The following is a 19,150-nucleotide window of genomic DNA, read 5'->3' on the forward strand; positions in this document are numbered from 1 at the left end:
TCCCCAGAGAGGTCCGTTTGGCGCCTACACTGTACTGCTTCCGTCGCCAGCTGAAGACCTTTTATTCACTCAGTATTTTAACACTTAATTTTAACTTAAATTTAAATTTTACTGTTTTAACTCTGTATTTTAATCCTATATCAACTTTGCTGTGTGGTTTTATCCTGGTTGTGCTTTTTATACTGTATTTCGTAATTGTGTTTTAAACTGTTGGGTGTTTTACTGTGGTTTTAATTTTTGTGAACCGCCCAGAGAGCTTCGGCTATTGGGCGGTATAAAAATGTAATAAATAAATAAATAAATAAATAAATACAGTAAGGCCCAGATATTTCACAGGACCAGAACAACACGGACCATCTTTGCTGGTCTCCTGCACTCCATCCTCCCCATCTGGATTTGGGACTGAAAGACCCCGGAAATGCGTGGGTGCATGAAGGGTAAGTTGTAAGCAACCACAATTTGTGACATTCCGTTTAACCTTCAGTTGACCGTCATAGAAGAAGTCTCTCCTAAGACGTTGGGAACCCAAATATATTGGGAATTAAACACTGACTCTGTTCAGATGACATGCTAAGCCATGGTGGTAAGGCATTTTGAGCTAAACAATACAGCTTAGCATATCATGTGAACCATGACTTTGCACGTCATGTGAACCATTCCTAACCATGGTAGCTACATAACCACAGTTTAAACATACTCACTAACCATTTACTTCAAAAGGGTAGCAGCCAAACCATGGCTTAGCGTGTTGTCTGAACAGGCCCATTGCATCTCTCTGTTGTTATTATTGTTGCTTTACTCTGCATTCACCTTCATGAATTCATTTTGAAAGGAAAGAGAGATAGGTTCTAATAGTAATCCTTGGTTCCCGCTGGAAGAAATTGCTGGTTAATCACTATTGCCATACAGGGCACAGATTCCCAAGACAGAAAAGGAGGGGGGAGGGAACCAGAATATGAATGTAATATTTAATAAATAAGAATCATATGCCATCTTTAGTTTTCATCATGAGATGCTCCTTTGTATTTAGATCAGGCCTTAGTACAATAATGTAGCACTTGGGAAGAAAGATGCAGCCCAGGAGCCCAGCACTGGAGGCCAAGATGGAGAAGACCTGCACGGCCACCATGTATTTCCCCTTGGTGCTCAGGTAGGTGGGCACAAAGGACACCCAAACGCTGCAGAAGACCAGCATGCTGAAGGTGATCAGCTTGGCTTCATTGAAGGATCCGGGCAGCTTCCTGGCTAGGAAAGCCACCGTGAAGCAGATGGCAGCCAGGAAGCCCATGTAGCTAAAGCTAGTGTAAAACATAGCAACAGACCCTTCGTTGCATTGCAGTAGGATCTCTGTAGCTTGGGAGTGCATGTCAGAATCTGGGAATGGTGGGAAAGTTCCCAACCAGATGGTGCAGATGACAACTTGGACACTGGAACAGGAAATGACAATAGAGTTGGCCAAACTCTTCCCCAGCCAACTTCTCACCCTGTTCCCTGGCTTAGTGGCCAGGAAGGCCAACACCACAGTGATGGTTTTGGCCAACACAGAAGAGACAGCAAGTGAGAAGATGATGCTGAAGGTAGTTTGTCGGAGGAGGCAGGAGGCTTTCCTTGGCCGGCCGATGAAGAGGAAGGAGGATAAGAAGGAAAGCAGGAGGGAGACGAGGAGGATGTAGGAGAGGTCCCGGTTGTTGGCTTTGACTATGGGAGTTTCTAGGAACTTAATGAAGATTCCTAACACAGAGATGGTGGTTAAAGACAAGAACAGGGCAATGGAAGCCAGGATGATCCCCAGATATTCTGCATAGGAAAGGAAAGTTATAGTCTTGGGGACACATTGAACTTGGTTCTTGTCTGGATGCTGATCTTCTGGGCACTTGGTACAATCATCCGCATCTGAAAAGTAGGGAAATGACATCAATGTAACTAATGTTAATATTGCATTCATAGTAGTGGGTATTCAGTTGCATTTCATCAAATACATTTTTCAGGGTGACAGCCAGAAAAGCCCAATGACAGTGGATGGAAGATACCTGAAGTGACCAAATATGGCAGAATTGGCAAGGGATAACACTTCATTGGTGGAGGACATGCTTGGCGTCTGCACCTAGGAAGGCAACAAGGGCAGTGAGGTGTTCTTCCCAAGTCACTGAACCCCTTCTAGTCAGGGTAGACTGCCCTGGGGATAGATGGACCATAGTTTGAATCAGAATAAGGCTGTTTTGCATGTTGTTCAAATAGCAGTGTAGCTAAACTTAAATTAATGACTCTAGTGTGGGATAGCCCACAACTTCCCTAGGTAACTGGTTCCATTGTCGTACTGCTCTAACAGTCAGGAAGTTTTTCCTGATGTCCAGCTGGAATCTGGCTTCCTTTAACTTGAGCCCGTTATTCCATGTCCTGCACTCTGGGAGGATTGAGAAGAGATAGGGAATACAGCCACACGTACCACACACAGTTATTAACAGCAGTACCACTCTCAGCCTGGCTACATTAAAGGTGACATCTATGACATTTCCCCTATTTCTTAGGACGAAAATGTAAGTCTTGCGTCTGAAACAAATATTTATATATTATATTCCATTGAATCATAGAACAGTTGAGTTGGAAAGGTCCTTTATTTATTTATATTTATTTATTTATTTATTTATTATATTTTTATATCGCCCAATAGCCGAAGCTCTCTGGGTGGTTCACAAAGGCCATCGAATCCAATCCCCTGCTCAATGCAGGAATCCACCCTAAAGCATCCCTGACAGATGGTTGTCCAGCTGCCTCTTGAAGGCCTCTAGGGTGGGAGAGCCCACAACCTCCCTAGGTAACTGGTTCCCTTGTCGTACTGCTCTAACTGTCAGGAAGTTTTTCCTGATGTCTAGCTGGAATCTGGCTTCCAGTATATTGAGCCCATTATTCCATGTGAGCCCATTATTCCGTGGACTCACAAGGAATAATGGGCTAGAGCTGTGCGCAAGGGGACTTTCATAATTCTCCATTCTATTTGTGTGCAGAGAAATTTGTGGGAGGAGGCAATTTCACAGAATTTCTCCAACAATTTCTCACAGGTAGGCATCACCATTGGATATGGATATAGAACAGAAGTATCTTTTTATTTCCAGGATGTAAGAAAGGAAAAACCTCCGGAATTTCCTGAAAGTTTTCTGTCCACGTGAAAGGGGATTCCATTTTTTGTACCTCATTCTCAGGGCAGTTTGTAATTTATTTTGAATGTAGGTGGGTGGAAAAGGGAAAAAAAACCAGGGGGGTGGCTGGAGTCGGGGAGCAAAACGAGGTAGGAAGTGGCCATCTCAACTCCCAGTGTACGGCGGAGGAGAGTTCAAATGCAGCACCAGGACCACCAATTACAGAGAAATTGAGAGGGAAATCACAGTTAGTGAGAGGATTAAGCCATCCTTTCCCATGTGGGGGCTCACAATAAAAACTGGACTCCCCCACTGTTAAAAAAAAGAAAAGAAAAAGGTGGGGAGATGCAGGAAACCCCCATAGAGAACGTTTCCAGGAGGGCAACCAGGATGATCAGGGGTCTGGAAACAAAGCCCTATGAAGAGAGACCGAAAGAACTGGGCATGTTTAGCCTGGAGAAGAGAAGATGGAGGGGAGACATGAGAGCACTCTTCAAATACTTCAAAGGTTGTCACACAGAGGAGGGCCAGGATCTCTTCTCGATCCTCCCAGAGTGCAGGACACGGAATAACGGGCTCAAGTGAAAGGAAGCCAGATTCCAGCTGGACATCAGGAAAAACTTCCTGACTGTTAGAGCAGTACGACAATGGAATCAGTTACCTAGGGAGGTGGTGGGCTCTCCCACACTAGAGGCCTTCAAGAGGCAGCTGGACAACCCTCTGTCAGGGATGCTTTAGGGTGGATTCCTGCATTGAGCAGGGGGTTGGACTCGATGGCCTTGTAGGTCCCTTCCAACTCTGCTACTCTATGATTCTATGCTTCCCCTTGTTTGTGTCTCCTGCCACCCCCCACTCAGCTTCACATGCTCAAAGGAAAGGACAGACGGACACACACACACTGATTAAGAAGCAGCCAAAGGACTTTGCTTGAAACTGACAAGACATTTGGGTGAAACTGACCCGCCTTGTCTTGCTTTGAAGAGTGCTCTTACTGACCTACTGAAGAACTTGTTCCTTTGCAGTGGAAAATGGTTAAAAACATACACAGATCGAAAGAGTCTCTCCCCCACCTTCCTTTCCTCCCTTGATGTCCTGTCTGCTTGATTTGTATATATGTGGGTGAGGATTGCTGCTGCTGCTTTTTGCTTGTTCGGCTGGGGGATTTCGCCACTCCTGGTTCCCTGCCAGGAGGGAGCAAGGGAGTTCAGAACCACGAGGAGGAAAGGATTTGAATTTGTTTACCCCTCTCCTTCATCAGCAATACCACCCCTTGAAAACACGTCCACAGTACAGCGCATTGAAAATTATGGATGAAAACACATGTAATTTGAGCGATGTGTTTTCGCATGCCTGGAAGAACCAGACTTTCCCCGCTCCAAAATATTTCACTATAAGGGGGGAAGAAATGCAATCACAGCAGTACATAGTCAACGTCATCTGAGTCCTTCACAATTAGACTATAATGTCGGTGTCACTTGAGTCTTTTGCGTAGATTTCGCTGCAACAGCAAAATTTAAGGCTGGTGGGATGAAGCTAAGTGAGTCCATCCTCGAAGACATATTTGTAACAACTTTGTGAAATTCATTATGGATACTACACATCTAACAAACCAGAAAGGATCCAGATTTTTTAAAAAAATCCTTCACCAAACATTTCTAGGAGAATCTTTATTTATTTATTTATTGCATTTCTATACCGCCCAATAGCCGAAGCTCTCTGGGCAGTTTACAAAATTAAGACAATTCAAGTATAAAACAACAAGATAAAACCATAATATAAAATACAATATAAAAGCACAACCAAGATAAAAACAGCAGCAATGCAAAAATAAAAATTTAAAATACAAATTTAAAACAGCAAGTTCAAATTAATTTATAGACTGTTAAAATGCTGGGAGAATAAAAAGGTGTTCACCTGGCGTCTAAAAGCATATAATGTAGGTGCCAAGCGAACCTCCTTAGGGAGCTCATTCCACAGCAGGGGTGCCACAGCAGAGAAGGCCCTCCTCCTGGTAGCCACCTGCCTCACTTCCTTTGGCAGGGGCTCGTGGAGAAGGACCCCTGAGGATGACCTTAGGGTCTGGACAGGTACATACGGGAGGAGGCGTTCCTTCAGATAGCCTGGCCCCAAGACGTTTAGGGCTTTAAATGTTAATACCAGCACTTTGAATCGGCCCGGACCTTGACTGGCAGCCAATGAAGCTTTGCCCTCTTCCCTAAGGAACACCCTTTCTTCTGGGGTCACCTACCTTTCTGAGTGGAGATTGTCCCTTCTGCACAGGGAGCACAGACATAGCAGCAAATTGGCTCGCCTTCTGTAGCCACCTTGACGTACCCAGGGCCACAGCTGTCGGAGCACCTTGAATGGGGCAGGCTCTAACCATAAAGAGAAGGAGCATCAAACCAAAGGTGTTAGGAGTCATTCATCTACAGAAGGGAGTCATGAACTTGTGTGTGGAAGGGACACTTCATGAGTTTGTAAACGTTTGGTGGCTCACAATAATAGAACAAGAGCAACAGAATTGACACGGCTTCCGCAAAGGCAAGCTCTGTCTCACTAATCTACTCAAATTCTTTGAGAGTGACAATAAACCTGTAGTCAGGGCTGATCTGGTGGACATTGTTTACTTGGGCCTTTGCTAGACCTGGCGGAAAATCCGGGGGAGAGGAGGCGAGAACTCGTGTTATGAATAACGTGAGATCTCACACTTATTCACACGTGAGCTGCGATGAGCTCTGGAGGAGAGCCATTGCGGCCGCCATTTTATTTTAAAACTTTTAAAGCAGCGGCGGCAGCGCAGGAGCCAGGAACGGTAAGTAGTTTTTTAAAAAATCTCTGTACCCCCATCTGCAATCTCCCCCCCTGGCCCCATCCACAATCTCCCCCCCATCCGCGATCTCCCCCCTGGCCCCGTTCTCCTTCTCCCCATCCATGATCTCCCCCACTGGCCCTGTCCAGGATCTCCCCCCATCTGCGATCTGCCCCCCGGCCCTGTTCTCCTTCCCCTGCCCGCAATGTCCGATCCCCCACCCGCTCCCCCGCCCGCAATGTCTGATCCCCCCTGCCCCCCCACCCACAATGTCCAATTCCCCCTGCCCCCCACCCGCGATCCCCCCATGTCCCCACCGTAGCCCTGTGGAGCGCTGCGGCCCATCCACTGCTTTTACCAGCTACTCGGGAGTAAATCTGGTAGCTGGGAAAAGCGATGGACCTGGCTACACACCTGTGGTCTCGGGCTCAGCCCAAGACTGCAGGAAAAACTGGGCCTGAAGAGGTGCCAGTTACCCCAGGCCCAGGGAGGGTTCACCCATGCCTGAGCCCAGGATACCCTGTGTGTCATCTGGATGCACAGGGGTGTGCCCAGGGCTCACACCGGGCTAAAGCCTCATCTAGCAAGGCCCTGGACTTCCAAAAGGCTTTTGATTAAAAAAAAACCCACCAAAGACTCCTGAATAAACTAAGTAGAGATGGAATAAGAGCTGAGGTGCTCTCATGGATCAGTAACTGGTTAGAGAACAGAAAATAGAGAGTAGAAATAAATGGTCAATTCTCCCGATGGTGGGAAGTAAATAGTGGTGTTTCCCCCACCCCTACCTGGTTGAGCCATTTGGGCCACACGATGGCATCCTGGTCAATGGAGAATGTTTGGCGGGTGGCTTCCTGTCTCTCTAGACTCCCAAATTTCACTCTAACAACAGACCTATTGGGAAACATCACCCAGTTCAGGATGTCAAAGTTGGCTGCCAGGTCTCCGTTCTCAGCCACATACACACCAGCCATGGAAGTATTGTAAAACTGGGGATCTCTCAGGAAAGGGTGAAGCTAGAAAGAGCAAACAGCAGTATTGACAATATAGGAAACTAGGCTTGGTATCTTAGTCCAACATGAGATGAGGTTTCTCACTCAAAGTGCTAATATGAAGAAGCTGGTTTTGTGAGGTAAAAATTGAATACATCCAACCGTTATATTTTGTCACACAAACTGAAGATGAAGGCGTGCAATATTCTTAGCATTCAGAGGCCTCATCCAGGCACCTCCTCCAAAGGAATCTTGGAGGGTGGCAACAAGAGAGAGGGCCTTATTGGTGGTGGTGCCCAGTTATGGAATATTCTCCCTATAAAGGGGGCACCTAGTACCAACATCATTATTTTTTCTGTGTTTAGAGGGGAAAACTTAAGGCTAAAATTCTAGGATCCCCAATATTATATACTCAGAAACACCCATCTCAATTTTGTATTGTAGATGCAGGTCTGAATTGGCCCAGGTGGGCTGGAAGATACGTTCCCGGACTTCCGGGAATGCGTCCTCCATCCCCTCTCCCCCCCAAGCGCTGATCTGGCCTGAGAAGAAGCAAGACAAGAAGCAAGTAGTAGAAGAAGAAGCAAGAAAAGAAGCAAGTAAAAGGTAAGGCTAAGGTGTGTGTGTGAGAGAGAGTGTATGGGTGCATGGGGTGCACGGTTGTTTGAGTGAATGGATGTGTGTGCATGTGTTTTGGAGTGAGTGACCTTGTGTGTGTGTGTGTGCACGCGCGCATGCATGCTGGCCGCGTGTGTGAGTATATTGATGTGACGGTGTCTGAATGGGATGCCTGGTTGTTTGACTATGAATGGATGCATGTGCATGTTTGCAGTGCGGGGGGGGGGGGGAGGGACAGCCGTAGTTTTCTGTGTGTGAGTTGGGGGGATGATTTGGAGGTGATATGCTATTAAATAATGCATTTTGACCCATAGACCTTCCTCTCTAATTTGTTTGATATAATTGGCATGCCGTATATTTTGTAACAGTGGCTGACAATTGTTCATCTTCTTAAAGAAACTTTTAAAAAATTAACAGGGTTGCTATTATCATCATTATCATCATCATCATCATCATCATCATCATCATCATCATCATCTATCTCTCTTTTCTTACTCGTGGTAGTTTTCCAGATGAACATGATGGGCTTTGCCAAGCCATGTTGTCTTTTACTGATTCAGAAATTTCCTGACTATTGAACATGTTTTAAGTATGACTGCTTTCTGGATGTTGGTGTGCATGTATTATGCCTAATTTCTGAAAGTTTTCTGTAAAATAAAAAAAAATGATGTGATGCTGGTGACTGATGTGACTAACAGAGTAATTGTAACTTTTTCCTGTTGCCATAGTTCTCTAACTTCCATAGCCAGTGGTGTATATTTTTCTCTCTTGTTCTCTTCCTTTTCTGCAACATTTTTGTAATTAGGTATTGCTATGTCACTGAGAAAGGTGTGCTTTTCTTTATTGTTTTTGACTGTTATGTCTGGTTGAAGTTGAAACAAGCTAAGAGGTACTAGCCTTTAGTCCATTTTGTTCCATGGCTAATGTTTGCAGGGTATAAGTATTATATACTCTTTCTGAATGCTTGGTTGCTTGTTTGTTGTACTAGATTTTTCTGTACTTGTCTACTACTTTATTTGTTCCATGGTAGCAGTATGCTGAATCTGTGAGTATGGATATAGGAAAGGTGATTGGGAAAGAGTGTTAAATGTTAGCAAAGGTTAGACTATGGTCATCCAGTGAAGGATTTGCAGTCAGAAAAGATATTTGAGGGAAGGGGAGACTGTATCACACAAAGTATAGCAAAAGCTTCAAAATAATAATAATAATAATAATAATAATAATAATAATAATAATAATAATAATTCTTACCTGCCTCTCCATTCTGATCAAGGCAGGGAATAACAGTAAATATAAAATACATAAAAATGAATTAAAACATAACATACATTGTTAAAAACCCCATAAAAACATACTAAAAGCATCCTAAAATTCCACTGGATAGGCCTGCCGGAAGAGATTAGTCTTTATAACTTTCTTGAATGCTAATAGACTGTTAAGTTGACGAGTCTCTTCCGGCAGCAAAAAGTACAGTAAAAGCTGCAAAAGTAGGAATGAGTGAAGTTAATTTCAGATACATTGAATGTCTCACTTGTCCTTTATTCCAATGATTTTAACATTAAGATGTTATGTAGAACAGGTTTGTCTTAATTGTGTGCTGTGAAATCAGACATGTGACCAAGGCCATGTTTGGGTCCACACGCACCCCTGGGGGCTGGGCATGTTGGTGGGTATGCCCCCTTTGGGGCAGCCATATTGTCCTCCATTTTGGTATCCAAAATATGGTCAGGCTAGCTGAGGGTGGGATCTGTGTCACTAGGGTGACCATATGAAAAGGAGGACAGGGCTCCTGCATCTTTAACAGTTGCACGGAAAAGGGAATTTCAGCAGGTGTCATTTGTATGCAGGCAGTCCCTAATGAAATTCCCTCTTTATCACAACAGTTAAATCTGAAGAAGCCCTGCCCTCTTTTGTATCTGGTAATGCTAGGCAGGGCTCCTGCAGCTTTAACTGTTGTGATGAAGAGGGGATTTCATTAGGGACTGTCTGCATACAAATGACACCTGCTGAAATTCCCTTTTCCATGCAACTGTTAAAGACGCAGGAGTCCTGTCCTCCTTTTCATAGGGTCACCCTAATCTGTGTTGGTCTGGGGTTCTGGTTCTATCAGGTCCTGGTCACCAGATTCTTTTGATTACCAAGGTGAAAGAAGCCACTTGTGCAAAAATAGTTATTTTAAAAACAGTAATTTTAACATATTATTGGTAGTAGTAGTAGTTGTTGTTGTAATCCTATCTGCCGTTCACCACTCCAAAATCTTGAATGTGGAGCAGTATACAAGCATTGTAAATAAAAGGAAGAAATCCAAGTTTATTGATAAAAATGGATGCAGAATATCAATGGAAAGGAAGCTCTTTGCCACATGCTGAATATCTGAGTCTCCAATATAGAGGGAAGTCCGTTCCTTAGGGCCACAAAAGGCCTCCAAGCATGTTCCACTTTGAAGTGACGCCAAAGTAAGAAGGGTTATTCCCAGTGCCCGTTTAGGAATGCCTGGTATCTCATGATGAGATAAAACCCAAAGATGCACCAGAACAGGTGAGTTTCTAAAATATTTTCATAGTCTGATTCCAAGACAATGAGTCTGCCATGGGACAGCTGTTTGTGGGCTTCCACCAAGATACCTGCCATGGCTGGACCCTTTGATATTCCATCCGGCTGCCACCCACCAACAGCATCCGCTTGGATCTAGATGAATAAACAGCATCTAAGGCACGGGCCACAGCCCAGACAGTGTTGTAAATGATGTAGTTGTCTAGAGAGAGGCTTCTGTCATGTATCTCCTGGGGTGGTGGAGTCACCAGTTCCTCTCTCTCTTTGCATCGTGTCCAACCTTTCACAGACAACACTTCCTTTGGCTCAAAACAATGAAATGCTTTCTTCACAAACTGCACCATAGCAGAGAACACTTCTGCAAAATCATCATATTTTGTTTTCCTCTTTGTCTGGATGAAGAAGGAAAAAAATCCATGGATGTTTTGGTAAGATAAATCACTATACACCAAATCCAAGGTGAGGTCCCACAAAGCTGTCGTGACCCAGACTTTCCCTGCAAGGCGATTCAACAAAGGCTCAACGTAGTATTGTACAAATAACATCCCATCTATGAAGGAACGAGTCTCAGCATAGTAAAGAAATACGTTGACTTGTTTCAAACTGAGAAATGAAGCAACCTGATTTGATTCTAGTGAAGTTATTCTTTTTGATGTTTCTGGGATTATTTGTGAGATGGCAACACAGATACCGCTCCTAATAAGCAGAGGGATCATGACCCTCATGAACCTCTCTCCGTTGTTAGTGTCTGGGACAATGAGACCGACCCACACCCATCTGAAATGCAGGAGCACTTTGATAATCTCTGGATACTGGGTTTCTTCTGTGGGGACCATGCGGTAGAGCAGAGGGAACTGAGTTTTATCGTTCAGAACATGGGAAACAAATGCGTAAGTGGCCTAATGAGGAAAAGAAGAGATGGGGGATTTATTTTGTTTACAGATCATAGAATCATAGATTAGTAGAGTTGGAAGGGGCCTCTAAGGCCATCAAGTCCAACCCCCTGCTCAATGCAGGAATCCACCTTAAAGCATCCCTGACAGATGGCTGTCCAGCTGCCTCTTGAAGGCCTCTAGTGTGGGAGAGCCCACCACCTCCCTAGGTAACTGGTTCCATTGTTGTATTGCTCTAACAGTGAGGAAGTTTTTCCTGATGTCCAGCCAGAATCTGGTTTCCTGTCACTTGAGCACATTATTCCGTGTCCTGTAGTAAGGGATGATCGAGAAGAGATCCTGGCCCTCTTCTGTGTGACAACCTTTCAAGTATTTAAAGAGTGCTATCATGTCTCTTCTGAAATACAATATTATTAATATCTAGTAGGGGTGTGCACTCCGCACTGCAAACTTGGTGGTCCAATAGACCTCTGAAATCTCGGTGTGGTTAGGGGGCGGTCTCAAAACCGTCGGAAGCCCATGGTGCAGTTAGAAGATTCTTTGGAGCCTCGATTGGATCCGTGGGTATCCGAAGGTTTTTCAAGTGATGGGAGAGCTCGTTTCATGTTGATGGACAACTAACTGAATACTTCCATATTAGGAAGACGCTGTCGCTGATGGGTGGGGGAGGGGTAGTTTTGAGATTGACATCTGTGGCTAACCAATAGCCACAGTCTCCTCCCTTTCCCCCTCCTCTCCAATTATGTTGCTTAGGGGGAGGGATAGCAAATCATAAAACCCATTTGTTCTTGGATCTCATCCCTTGTGGAGCGTTTAGAAGGAAGGAGAAGAGATTCCAAGAGAAAGAGAGAGAGAGAGAGGGAAAGAGAGAGAGAGAGAGATCACTTTGTTAGCTGTGCTTGCTCTGTCAGCTTTATTTCTAGTTGCTGAGAGAGAAAGAGCTCCTGCTTCCTCTCCCCCCCCCCCCGGGTTTCTTTTCTCTCTGTGTGTCTGTCTGCTTTTACTTGCTTGTTGTAGTACCACCCCATGCTTGCGTGTTTGTGTGTGTGTGTTCTTGTTCTACCCTATTATCCCCACTGTCATGTATAGCTTTACTGTGCCTGTATTGGGAGTAGGTGAGGCAGGTAATCAATCAGAAACAGATTCAGACTCAAAAGACGCCGAGCTAGACATCAGGCAGTTAGAGCCAGTGGGGGAGGAGGTTCACACAGGAGAGGCTCCAGCTGAGAATCTGCCCCCTCCAGAGTCTATCTCTTTAGGCCAAATTCTATGCTTTTACGGGACAGGGAGTCAACTTCCGGGGGTGAGCAATCAGAAACCTTACTTGATGCTAGGAATTGCCAGAAACTAAAACATTTAGCAAGGTTAGCAGCAAAGAGACAGTTGGACACATTGCATGAGAACTCATCCACGCATCAACCACCTTGAAGTGATGAACATTTGAAAAGCCTTTTCTTTGAACGGACAATTGTCTTACTTAGTTTGCGTAGTTTCTGCCTAAGGGAGAGTTTCACAGAAGGCGCCTAGTTTGTGTTACAGAAGTGTTCATTGCTTGCAATAAAGCTTTGTAAGTTGCCTAGCACTTCGCCTCATTTGTCTCCCAGAGAAAGCTGGAGCAGCTACAGTACATGACACCCACTGAGAAATTTAAAAAAAGAAAAAGGAAAAATCCTTTATCTTTCATTAAATCCCAGTCTTTCTGTCTCAGTCAATGTCTGTTCTTGTTGAAATCCAAGTTTTTTAAAGCACCGCACCCCACACTTCCGCTTTGTTGGTGTGTGTGTGTGTGTGTGTGTGTGTGTGTGTGTGTGTTTTACTGTTATGCAGTCTACTCCCTCCCACCAAAACTATATAAAATACAAAAAAAAAACCTCTTTATCTTTCCATTCCAATCCTTTATCTTACATTTCATCCCTCAGTGCCTGCTGTTATAGTGTGTGTGTGTGTGTGTGTGTGTGTGTGTGTGTGTGTGTTTAATCTACTAACCCTACACTCCTTTGTGAGTTTTCCCATCTAATTCCATCCTGTATCATGGAATGGGTGCTGCTGCTGGCTCTGCCTGTGTTGGGGGAGAAGGAGAGGTATTTCTAGTTTCACCACCACCACCAAAATTAGGTACACTCTTTTCTCTGCTGTCCCTGCTGCTGCTGGTGGTGGAAGTGGTCATCCTTCCAAGGAGCAGGAGAAGAAGGCTGTGCCCCTTCCTAGAGTCAGAAGACCTAAAGACAGCCGTGCACACCCTGGTAACTTTGAGGCTCAACTTCTGCAATGTGCTCTACATAGGGCTACCTTTGTGCGTAGCCCGGAAACTTCAACTGGTTCAAAATAGGGCAGCCAGGTTGGCCACCGGTACACCTAGGGGTGACCATATTAGATCAACTTTAAAATCTCTTCACTGGCTGCCGATTAGTTTCCGGGTGAAGTATAAAGTGTTGGTTATGACCTTTAAAGCCCTACATGGTTTGGGTCCAGGCTACCTGCGGGATCAACATCTCCCATACAATCCGCCCTACACACTCAGGTCCTCTGGGAAGAATCTACTCCAGTCAACAAAAACAAGGCTGACAACAGTTACCCAGAGGACCTTCTCTTCTGCTGCTTCCAGATTGTGGAATGGCCTGCCAGGAGAGATTCAGCAATTTAACAGCCTTCCGGAATTTAAGAAAGCCATAAAGACTGATCCCTTCTGGCAAGCCTACCTAGTTGATTTTTAAGATGCCTTTTAATAATCTGCTACTTTTAATAATTTATTAGTTTTATGTTTTATATATATATATATATATATATATATATATATATATATATGGTTTTTGTACCTCACCTCGATCCAGAGGGAGAGGCAGATGAAAAATAAATTATTATTATTATTATTATTATTATTATTATTATTATTGCTGATCTCTATTTTGATAAACAGAAGATGCACAACTGTGCATCAGCAAAGTAAAGGAGAAAAGCTCCCTCCATAAATGTTCAGGGGTGAATTAACACAGAAACAGAGGGGTGTGTGGGTGTGAGTGTGGGTGTGTTTATGGGGGGGAGGAATGGTTTGAGAGGGGGAATTTTAATAATTCCTAAAAATAAGAGGATGAACCAATCTGATTCAAACTTGGCCTGCCTAAAGTCCTACTTAAGAGCTATCAAGTTGCCAATTTCCATCTCTTTATCTTTAAAAATGTTGGTGGTTGTTGTTTTTTAATTAAAAAATTAAAACCATATTTTTAAAATAATAATCTAAAAATCAAGAGATGAAGGGATCTGCTTCAAACTTGGGGTTGCTAAAGCCCTACTTAGGTCCTACCAGGGTGCCAAATTTTAAAAATGACAGAGATGCATGCATTTTTGTTCATTCCCATTGACAATAATAGCACAGTTCTCAAAAAACAGAGTGGTTTTCCAACGAGTAATGATGTTTGGATAGCAGGAGGACTGCTAAACATTGGGCAAACTCAGTCTGGCATCCACCCACCCACCTACCCACACACACACCCTTGATAGGAAATAACACAATATATATTTTCATAGCAAAATAGCAAATCATTTCTTGATATAGGACATTTTGGGTATGTTGCTGTATCTTCAATGGTTGTATAGAAAAGGAACTTCAGCAGACGTCATTTCTATGCATGCAGCAACTGGTGAAATTCCCTCTTCCTCACAACAGTTAAAGCTGCAGGAGCTTCGGCCTCTTGACCAGATGCTAAAGAGGGCAAGGCTACTCCAGCTTTAACTGTTGTGAAGAAGAGGGCATTTCCAAAGGTGCTGCATACAAATAACACCTGCTGAAATTCCCTTTTCAATACAACTGTTGAAGATACAGGAGCCCTGTCCACATTTCCATAGGATCAGCCTGTGCAAATGCCCCACCGCACCTCATCCTACCTGTGGGATTTTGTAGATGTTGGTCATGGTTGAAATCTGGATGGAGTTTTCCGAGTCGGCCCCCTCAAGGACAGCCAGCAGGTGGCTCTGCTTTCCACAGCTGTAGTTTGGAACACTCTCCCGCCCAGTAGAAAGCAGGTCTACCAAGGCATCAGAAGACATTCGGGCATCGAAATAGTTGTCATAGATGTTGTAGCCCAGGGTGAGGTTGGGTAAGATCTGGGGATTCTGGTTGATCTCCCAAATGGCAAACAAGAAGGACAGGAGGTTCCAGGACTTTGCGGATCCTTTCCTGCAGAAATATACACAACTAGCAAAAAAGCCTGTCATACGACATGTGTAGAGGAGCAGTCTGGTGAGGAGGTTAGTGAGTTTGGGCCCCTCTGCTAGGCCGGAAGCTCCTGGTAGTTATCTTTCTTCGGAACTTGGAACTATCCTAGAAGGGCGCAGTTCCGAGAAATGTCCCTAGATGGCGCCAGAGGGCAAAACCTAGAAGTGGCTTGGAGGCGCCCTCTGGCCTTCTATCTTGGAACTTCCCTAGATGGCAGTTATTTTTCTTGGTAGAGGACAGTTGTTTTTCTGGGCACTTCCATAGAAGGCCCTGTGAGCTCAGAATTTTTAAACATGCAAATAGGAGAGAATGCAGAGGCAGTGGATTGGCCTATAAGTGCAAATAGGAGAGAACATGCAAATAGGAGAGAAGGCAGAGGCAGTGGATTGGCCTACTGGTTGGCAATGTCATTGTGACATCACCAACCAGTAGGCCAATCCACTGCCTCTGCCTTCTCTTCTATTTGCATAAGTGGCTTGGAGGAGGCCTCTGGGCTTTTATATAGAGAGATATCTTCAACCTGCATTCAATGGTTTTAATTTTGTGAACCGTCCAGAGAGCTTCAGCTATGGGGCAGTGTAAAAATGTAATAAATAAATAAATAAAAATAAATAAATTTTAAAAAATGATAGTAATATATTTAGGTCTTGCTCTTTGAATCCATGAGCCATTCCAAGCAACATAAAGGGAAGCATTTCACTCCTAGACCTTTAATCAGGGTTACACTGATCCAGATCCAAAACCAGAAGCACAACAACTAATTCCCATGCAGTGCCCTAGTTAAAACAGTGGAACAACCCAGACATGCAGGTGAAATCCACTTTGAATGGAAATTACCTTAAAATGTTCATTCATCAGCGTCTGCTATAAATCTGACTGTTCTGTGCTAAGGTTTTCATCTAAAATGGATTAGTTCTGTTCCATAAACTGCAATTCTAAGCACGTTTTTCTGGGAGCAAGCACCACTGAGTTAAATGGGGCTTACCTCTGAGTAAACATGCAAAGGGTTCATTTGAGTTCTGTATGGAGGTACAAGCATGTACATTGATGGTGCTATATAAAATAATAATAATAATAATAATAATAATAATAATAATAATAATGCAGATTGCTCTAGGAGTGTAATGGCTTTCTAATTCCTTTTGTGGCTTCCAGCATTTTGTGATTGGCTAGGGTGACCAACTGTCAGGATTTCCCCGGATTTGTCCTGGTTTTTGTTCTTTCCATGGTGTCAGGGGGGATTTTCTATAATTTTCAATAATGTCCTGGAATGGCATACCTTCCCCTTTAAGGCTGCCATTAGCATGGCAGGAGGGAGTGACATGCTTTCTTGAGGCACATCATTCCCCCACCCCGAGCTCCAATTGAGGTCTTAAAGGGGAAAGTGGGTCATTCGTGGACATTATAGAAAAGGCCCCAATTGGAGTGGATGGTGGTGGTGCAGAATGAAATCCTTTCCCCTCCTCCACTCCAATCGGGTTCTTTAAGGTGGCGGGGGAATAACGTACTTTCTGCAGGACTCAGAAAGCTGCTTCCCCACACACACGCTAGGTGTCCTCTTTTTTGGTTTCCCAAATATGGTCACTCTTTGATTGGCCATACACACACACACACACGCACACACACACACACACACACACACACGAAGCCATTTTTGTTACACGGACACCCCACCCCAGCAGACCCACAACACTTTCTCAAAATGGCAACTGTTCCCACAGGTAGGGTGACCCTATGTAAAGGAGGACAGGGCTCCTGTATCTTTAACAGTTGTATTGAAAAGGGAAATTCTGCAGGTGTCATTTGTATATATGGAGAACCTGATGAAATTCCCTCTTCATCACAACAGTTAAAGCTGCAGGAGCTATACTAGAGCGACCAGATTTAACTCAGAGGGACGATACTTATTCCTGGTGGGAAAATTAGAAGGCCAAGCTATTACACTAGCTTCAACATATGCACCTAACGTGCACCAATATTCTTTTTGGTCAAGGTCTTTAAGAAACTACTCAGTTTGCAATCGGGGTTCTAGGAGGTGATTTAAATGCTATATGTGATTTAGTCTTGGCTAGGAAGCCTGGTTCTCAATTAGATAAAGGCTCCATTGTTGAAACGTTTCCATTTGATTGACTCCTGGAGATGTCTGAATCTGGCATTTAGGGGTTTCTCTTATTTTCCCCCAAGGTTTCACTTTTTCTCCAGGTAAGATTATATCCTGGTCCCTCCATCATGGATCCCTAACCACATCTCATCCAATATTCTCCCCAAAATATTGTCAGACCATGCCGCAATCGAAACAGACTTAAATTCCTCTTACACGTAAAACAAAAATACTACTTTTCTGGTAACAAACATTCCAAAACGTTGGCCAGAGTGCTTAAAAAGAAACATACGAAATGCAAAATATATTCAATTAGCAGGAACGAGGACACCCTAACGTTTGATCAAATGCAAATTAATTCTCTGTTTGCAGACTTTTACGCACAGCTTTATCATATAACCTCTCTGGGGTAGATCTTATATCAAAATATTTGAAAAAAAAGTGGCATTACCCCAACTAATGAAAACCAACAAACATGGATATACTGGTGGAGGAGGTTGAGCAAGCCATTAAAGACTTGAAACACAATAAAGCTCCCAGTCCAGTTGGATCTGAAAGCTCTTTTAATAAACATTTTAGAGACATGTCTGGAAGAAGAAATGTTGGACATGGGCTATTTAGGGGCCCTGCCTTTTCAACCTATAAAACAAAGGAGCTAAACAATATTCAAAACCCATACACTAAGGCCTTAGCTAGACCTAAGGTTTATCCCGGGATCGTCCCGGGGTCATCCCTGTTCATGTAAATAACACACAGGATATCCCGGGAGCAGCCAGGGATGACCCCGGGACGATCCCAGGATAAACCTTAGGTCTAGCTAAGGCCTATTTTTCCAGTCTGGGTGCCTGTTTACCCTACCCTGTGCCTGTTTGCATTCTCTTCCCCTCCTAATTGTTTTATTATGATTTTATTAGAATGTAAGCCTATGCGGCAGGGTCTTGCTCTGTACAGCACCATGTACATTGATGGTGCTATATAAATAAATTAATAATAATAATAATAATAATAATAATAATAATAATAATAAGTGGCACTCCAGGCTGTCTCCAGTGTGGTCTCCCCTCACCCCATTCTGCTAGCTCCTTCATTACTCTTAGATACAGTTCATCGGAGATTTAAACTCATTCAGAGAAATTAGGTGTTCTTTGACCATTTCTTTATCAATCTCAAACTGCAATCCTGCCTCCTCAACTTCTGCTTCACTTTTTCCAGGAGGGGGTCATAGACCCGCTTTTAGGAGAAGACCGAGGCAAAGTAGGAATTAAGCACTTCAGCCTTTTGTTTGTCGTCTGTTATCAATTTGCCTTCCTCATTAAGCAGTTGAACCACCCACTGATGATCTATTTAGATGGCTCACTAGTTATCCAATATAGAGTAGTTAAAAGAGGGATTTCTTGCATTGTATTTTGTTCCATTGTAATGATTTTTGTTTATCCTTGCTTTTTGCCTTCCCTGTATTTTGTCTTTTGTGAAAAATCTTGCAAAGTCTGTAATCCACCAGCAAATGTATTTGTATTGTGAAGCCTTAGCCACAGATGATCTAAAAGAAGCTAGCAAGCTTGAGTTTTGTATTGCTTTAAGGGGGGGAAATTAAGCAGAACCACCTCCATTTTTAACAGGAAACTGCAAAGTCTCCATTGCACACCAAGCAAAATGTCATAATGCCCTGTATGAGAATGTCTCCTTGTGTGCGTCCTTGCATCCTTGATTACTAATATAAACAAGAGTCCTGGCTCCAGCTGTCTGTGCCGAAGTTAACTCTCTGTAACTTACTGTCAGGCCAAAGGTATTGTTTACAGGACTGTTTAGCATAATTAGCTATGCCCCAGTGTTATGT

At 43.7% G+C, this 19,150-nt stretch overlaps 1 protein-coding gene across 1 annotated transcript; it reads right to left on the bottom strand.

The window, feature by feature from the left end:
• Nucleotides 1–982: 982 nt before the first annotated feature.
• LOC134395776 (vomeronasal type-2 receptor 26-like) lies at nt 983–18,384 on the bottom strand. The gene is made up of 6 exons (XM_063121938.1): nt 18,380–18,384; nt 14,882–15,173; nt 10,790–11,005; nt 6,732–6,959; nt 5,386–5,512; nt 983–1,893 (listed from the first exon to the last, which is right to left on the bottom strand). Exons 1-6 carry the CDS (start codon nt 18,382–18,384, stop codon nt 983–985), a joined length of 1,779 nt encoding a protein of 592 aa, XP_062978008.1.
• Nucleotides 18,385–19,150: the final 766 nt, after the last annotated feature.

The sequence above is a fragment of the Elgaria multicarinata genome, chromosome 3 (assembly GCF_023053635.1).
Source record: "Elgaria multicarinata webbii isolate HBS135686 ecotype San Diego chromosome 3, rElgMul1.1.pri, whole genome shotgun sequence".
Classification (NCBI taxonomy): domain Eukaryota; kingdom Metazoa; phylum Chordata; class Lepidosauria; order Squamata; family Anguidae; genus Elgaria; species Elgaria multicarinata.

What these genes read in the sequence shown, in the direction of transcription:
- LOC134395776 (XM_063121938.1), bottom strand. An exon ending in ACATCTACAAAATCCCACAG is followed by an intron (nt 11,006 to 14,881) that starts GTAGGATGAGGT and finishes TTTCCTCATTAG; the next exon opens with GCCACTTACGCATTTGTTTC. An exon ending in TTATTAGGAGCGGTATCTGT is followed by an intron (nt 6,960 to 10,789) that starts GTTGCCATCTCA and finishes TGCTCTTTCTAG; the next exon opens with CTTCACCCTTTCCTGAGAGA.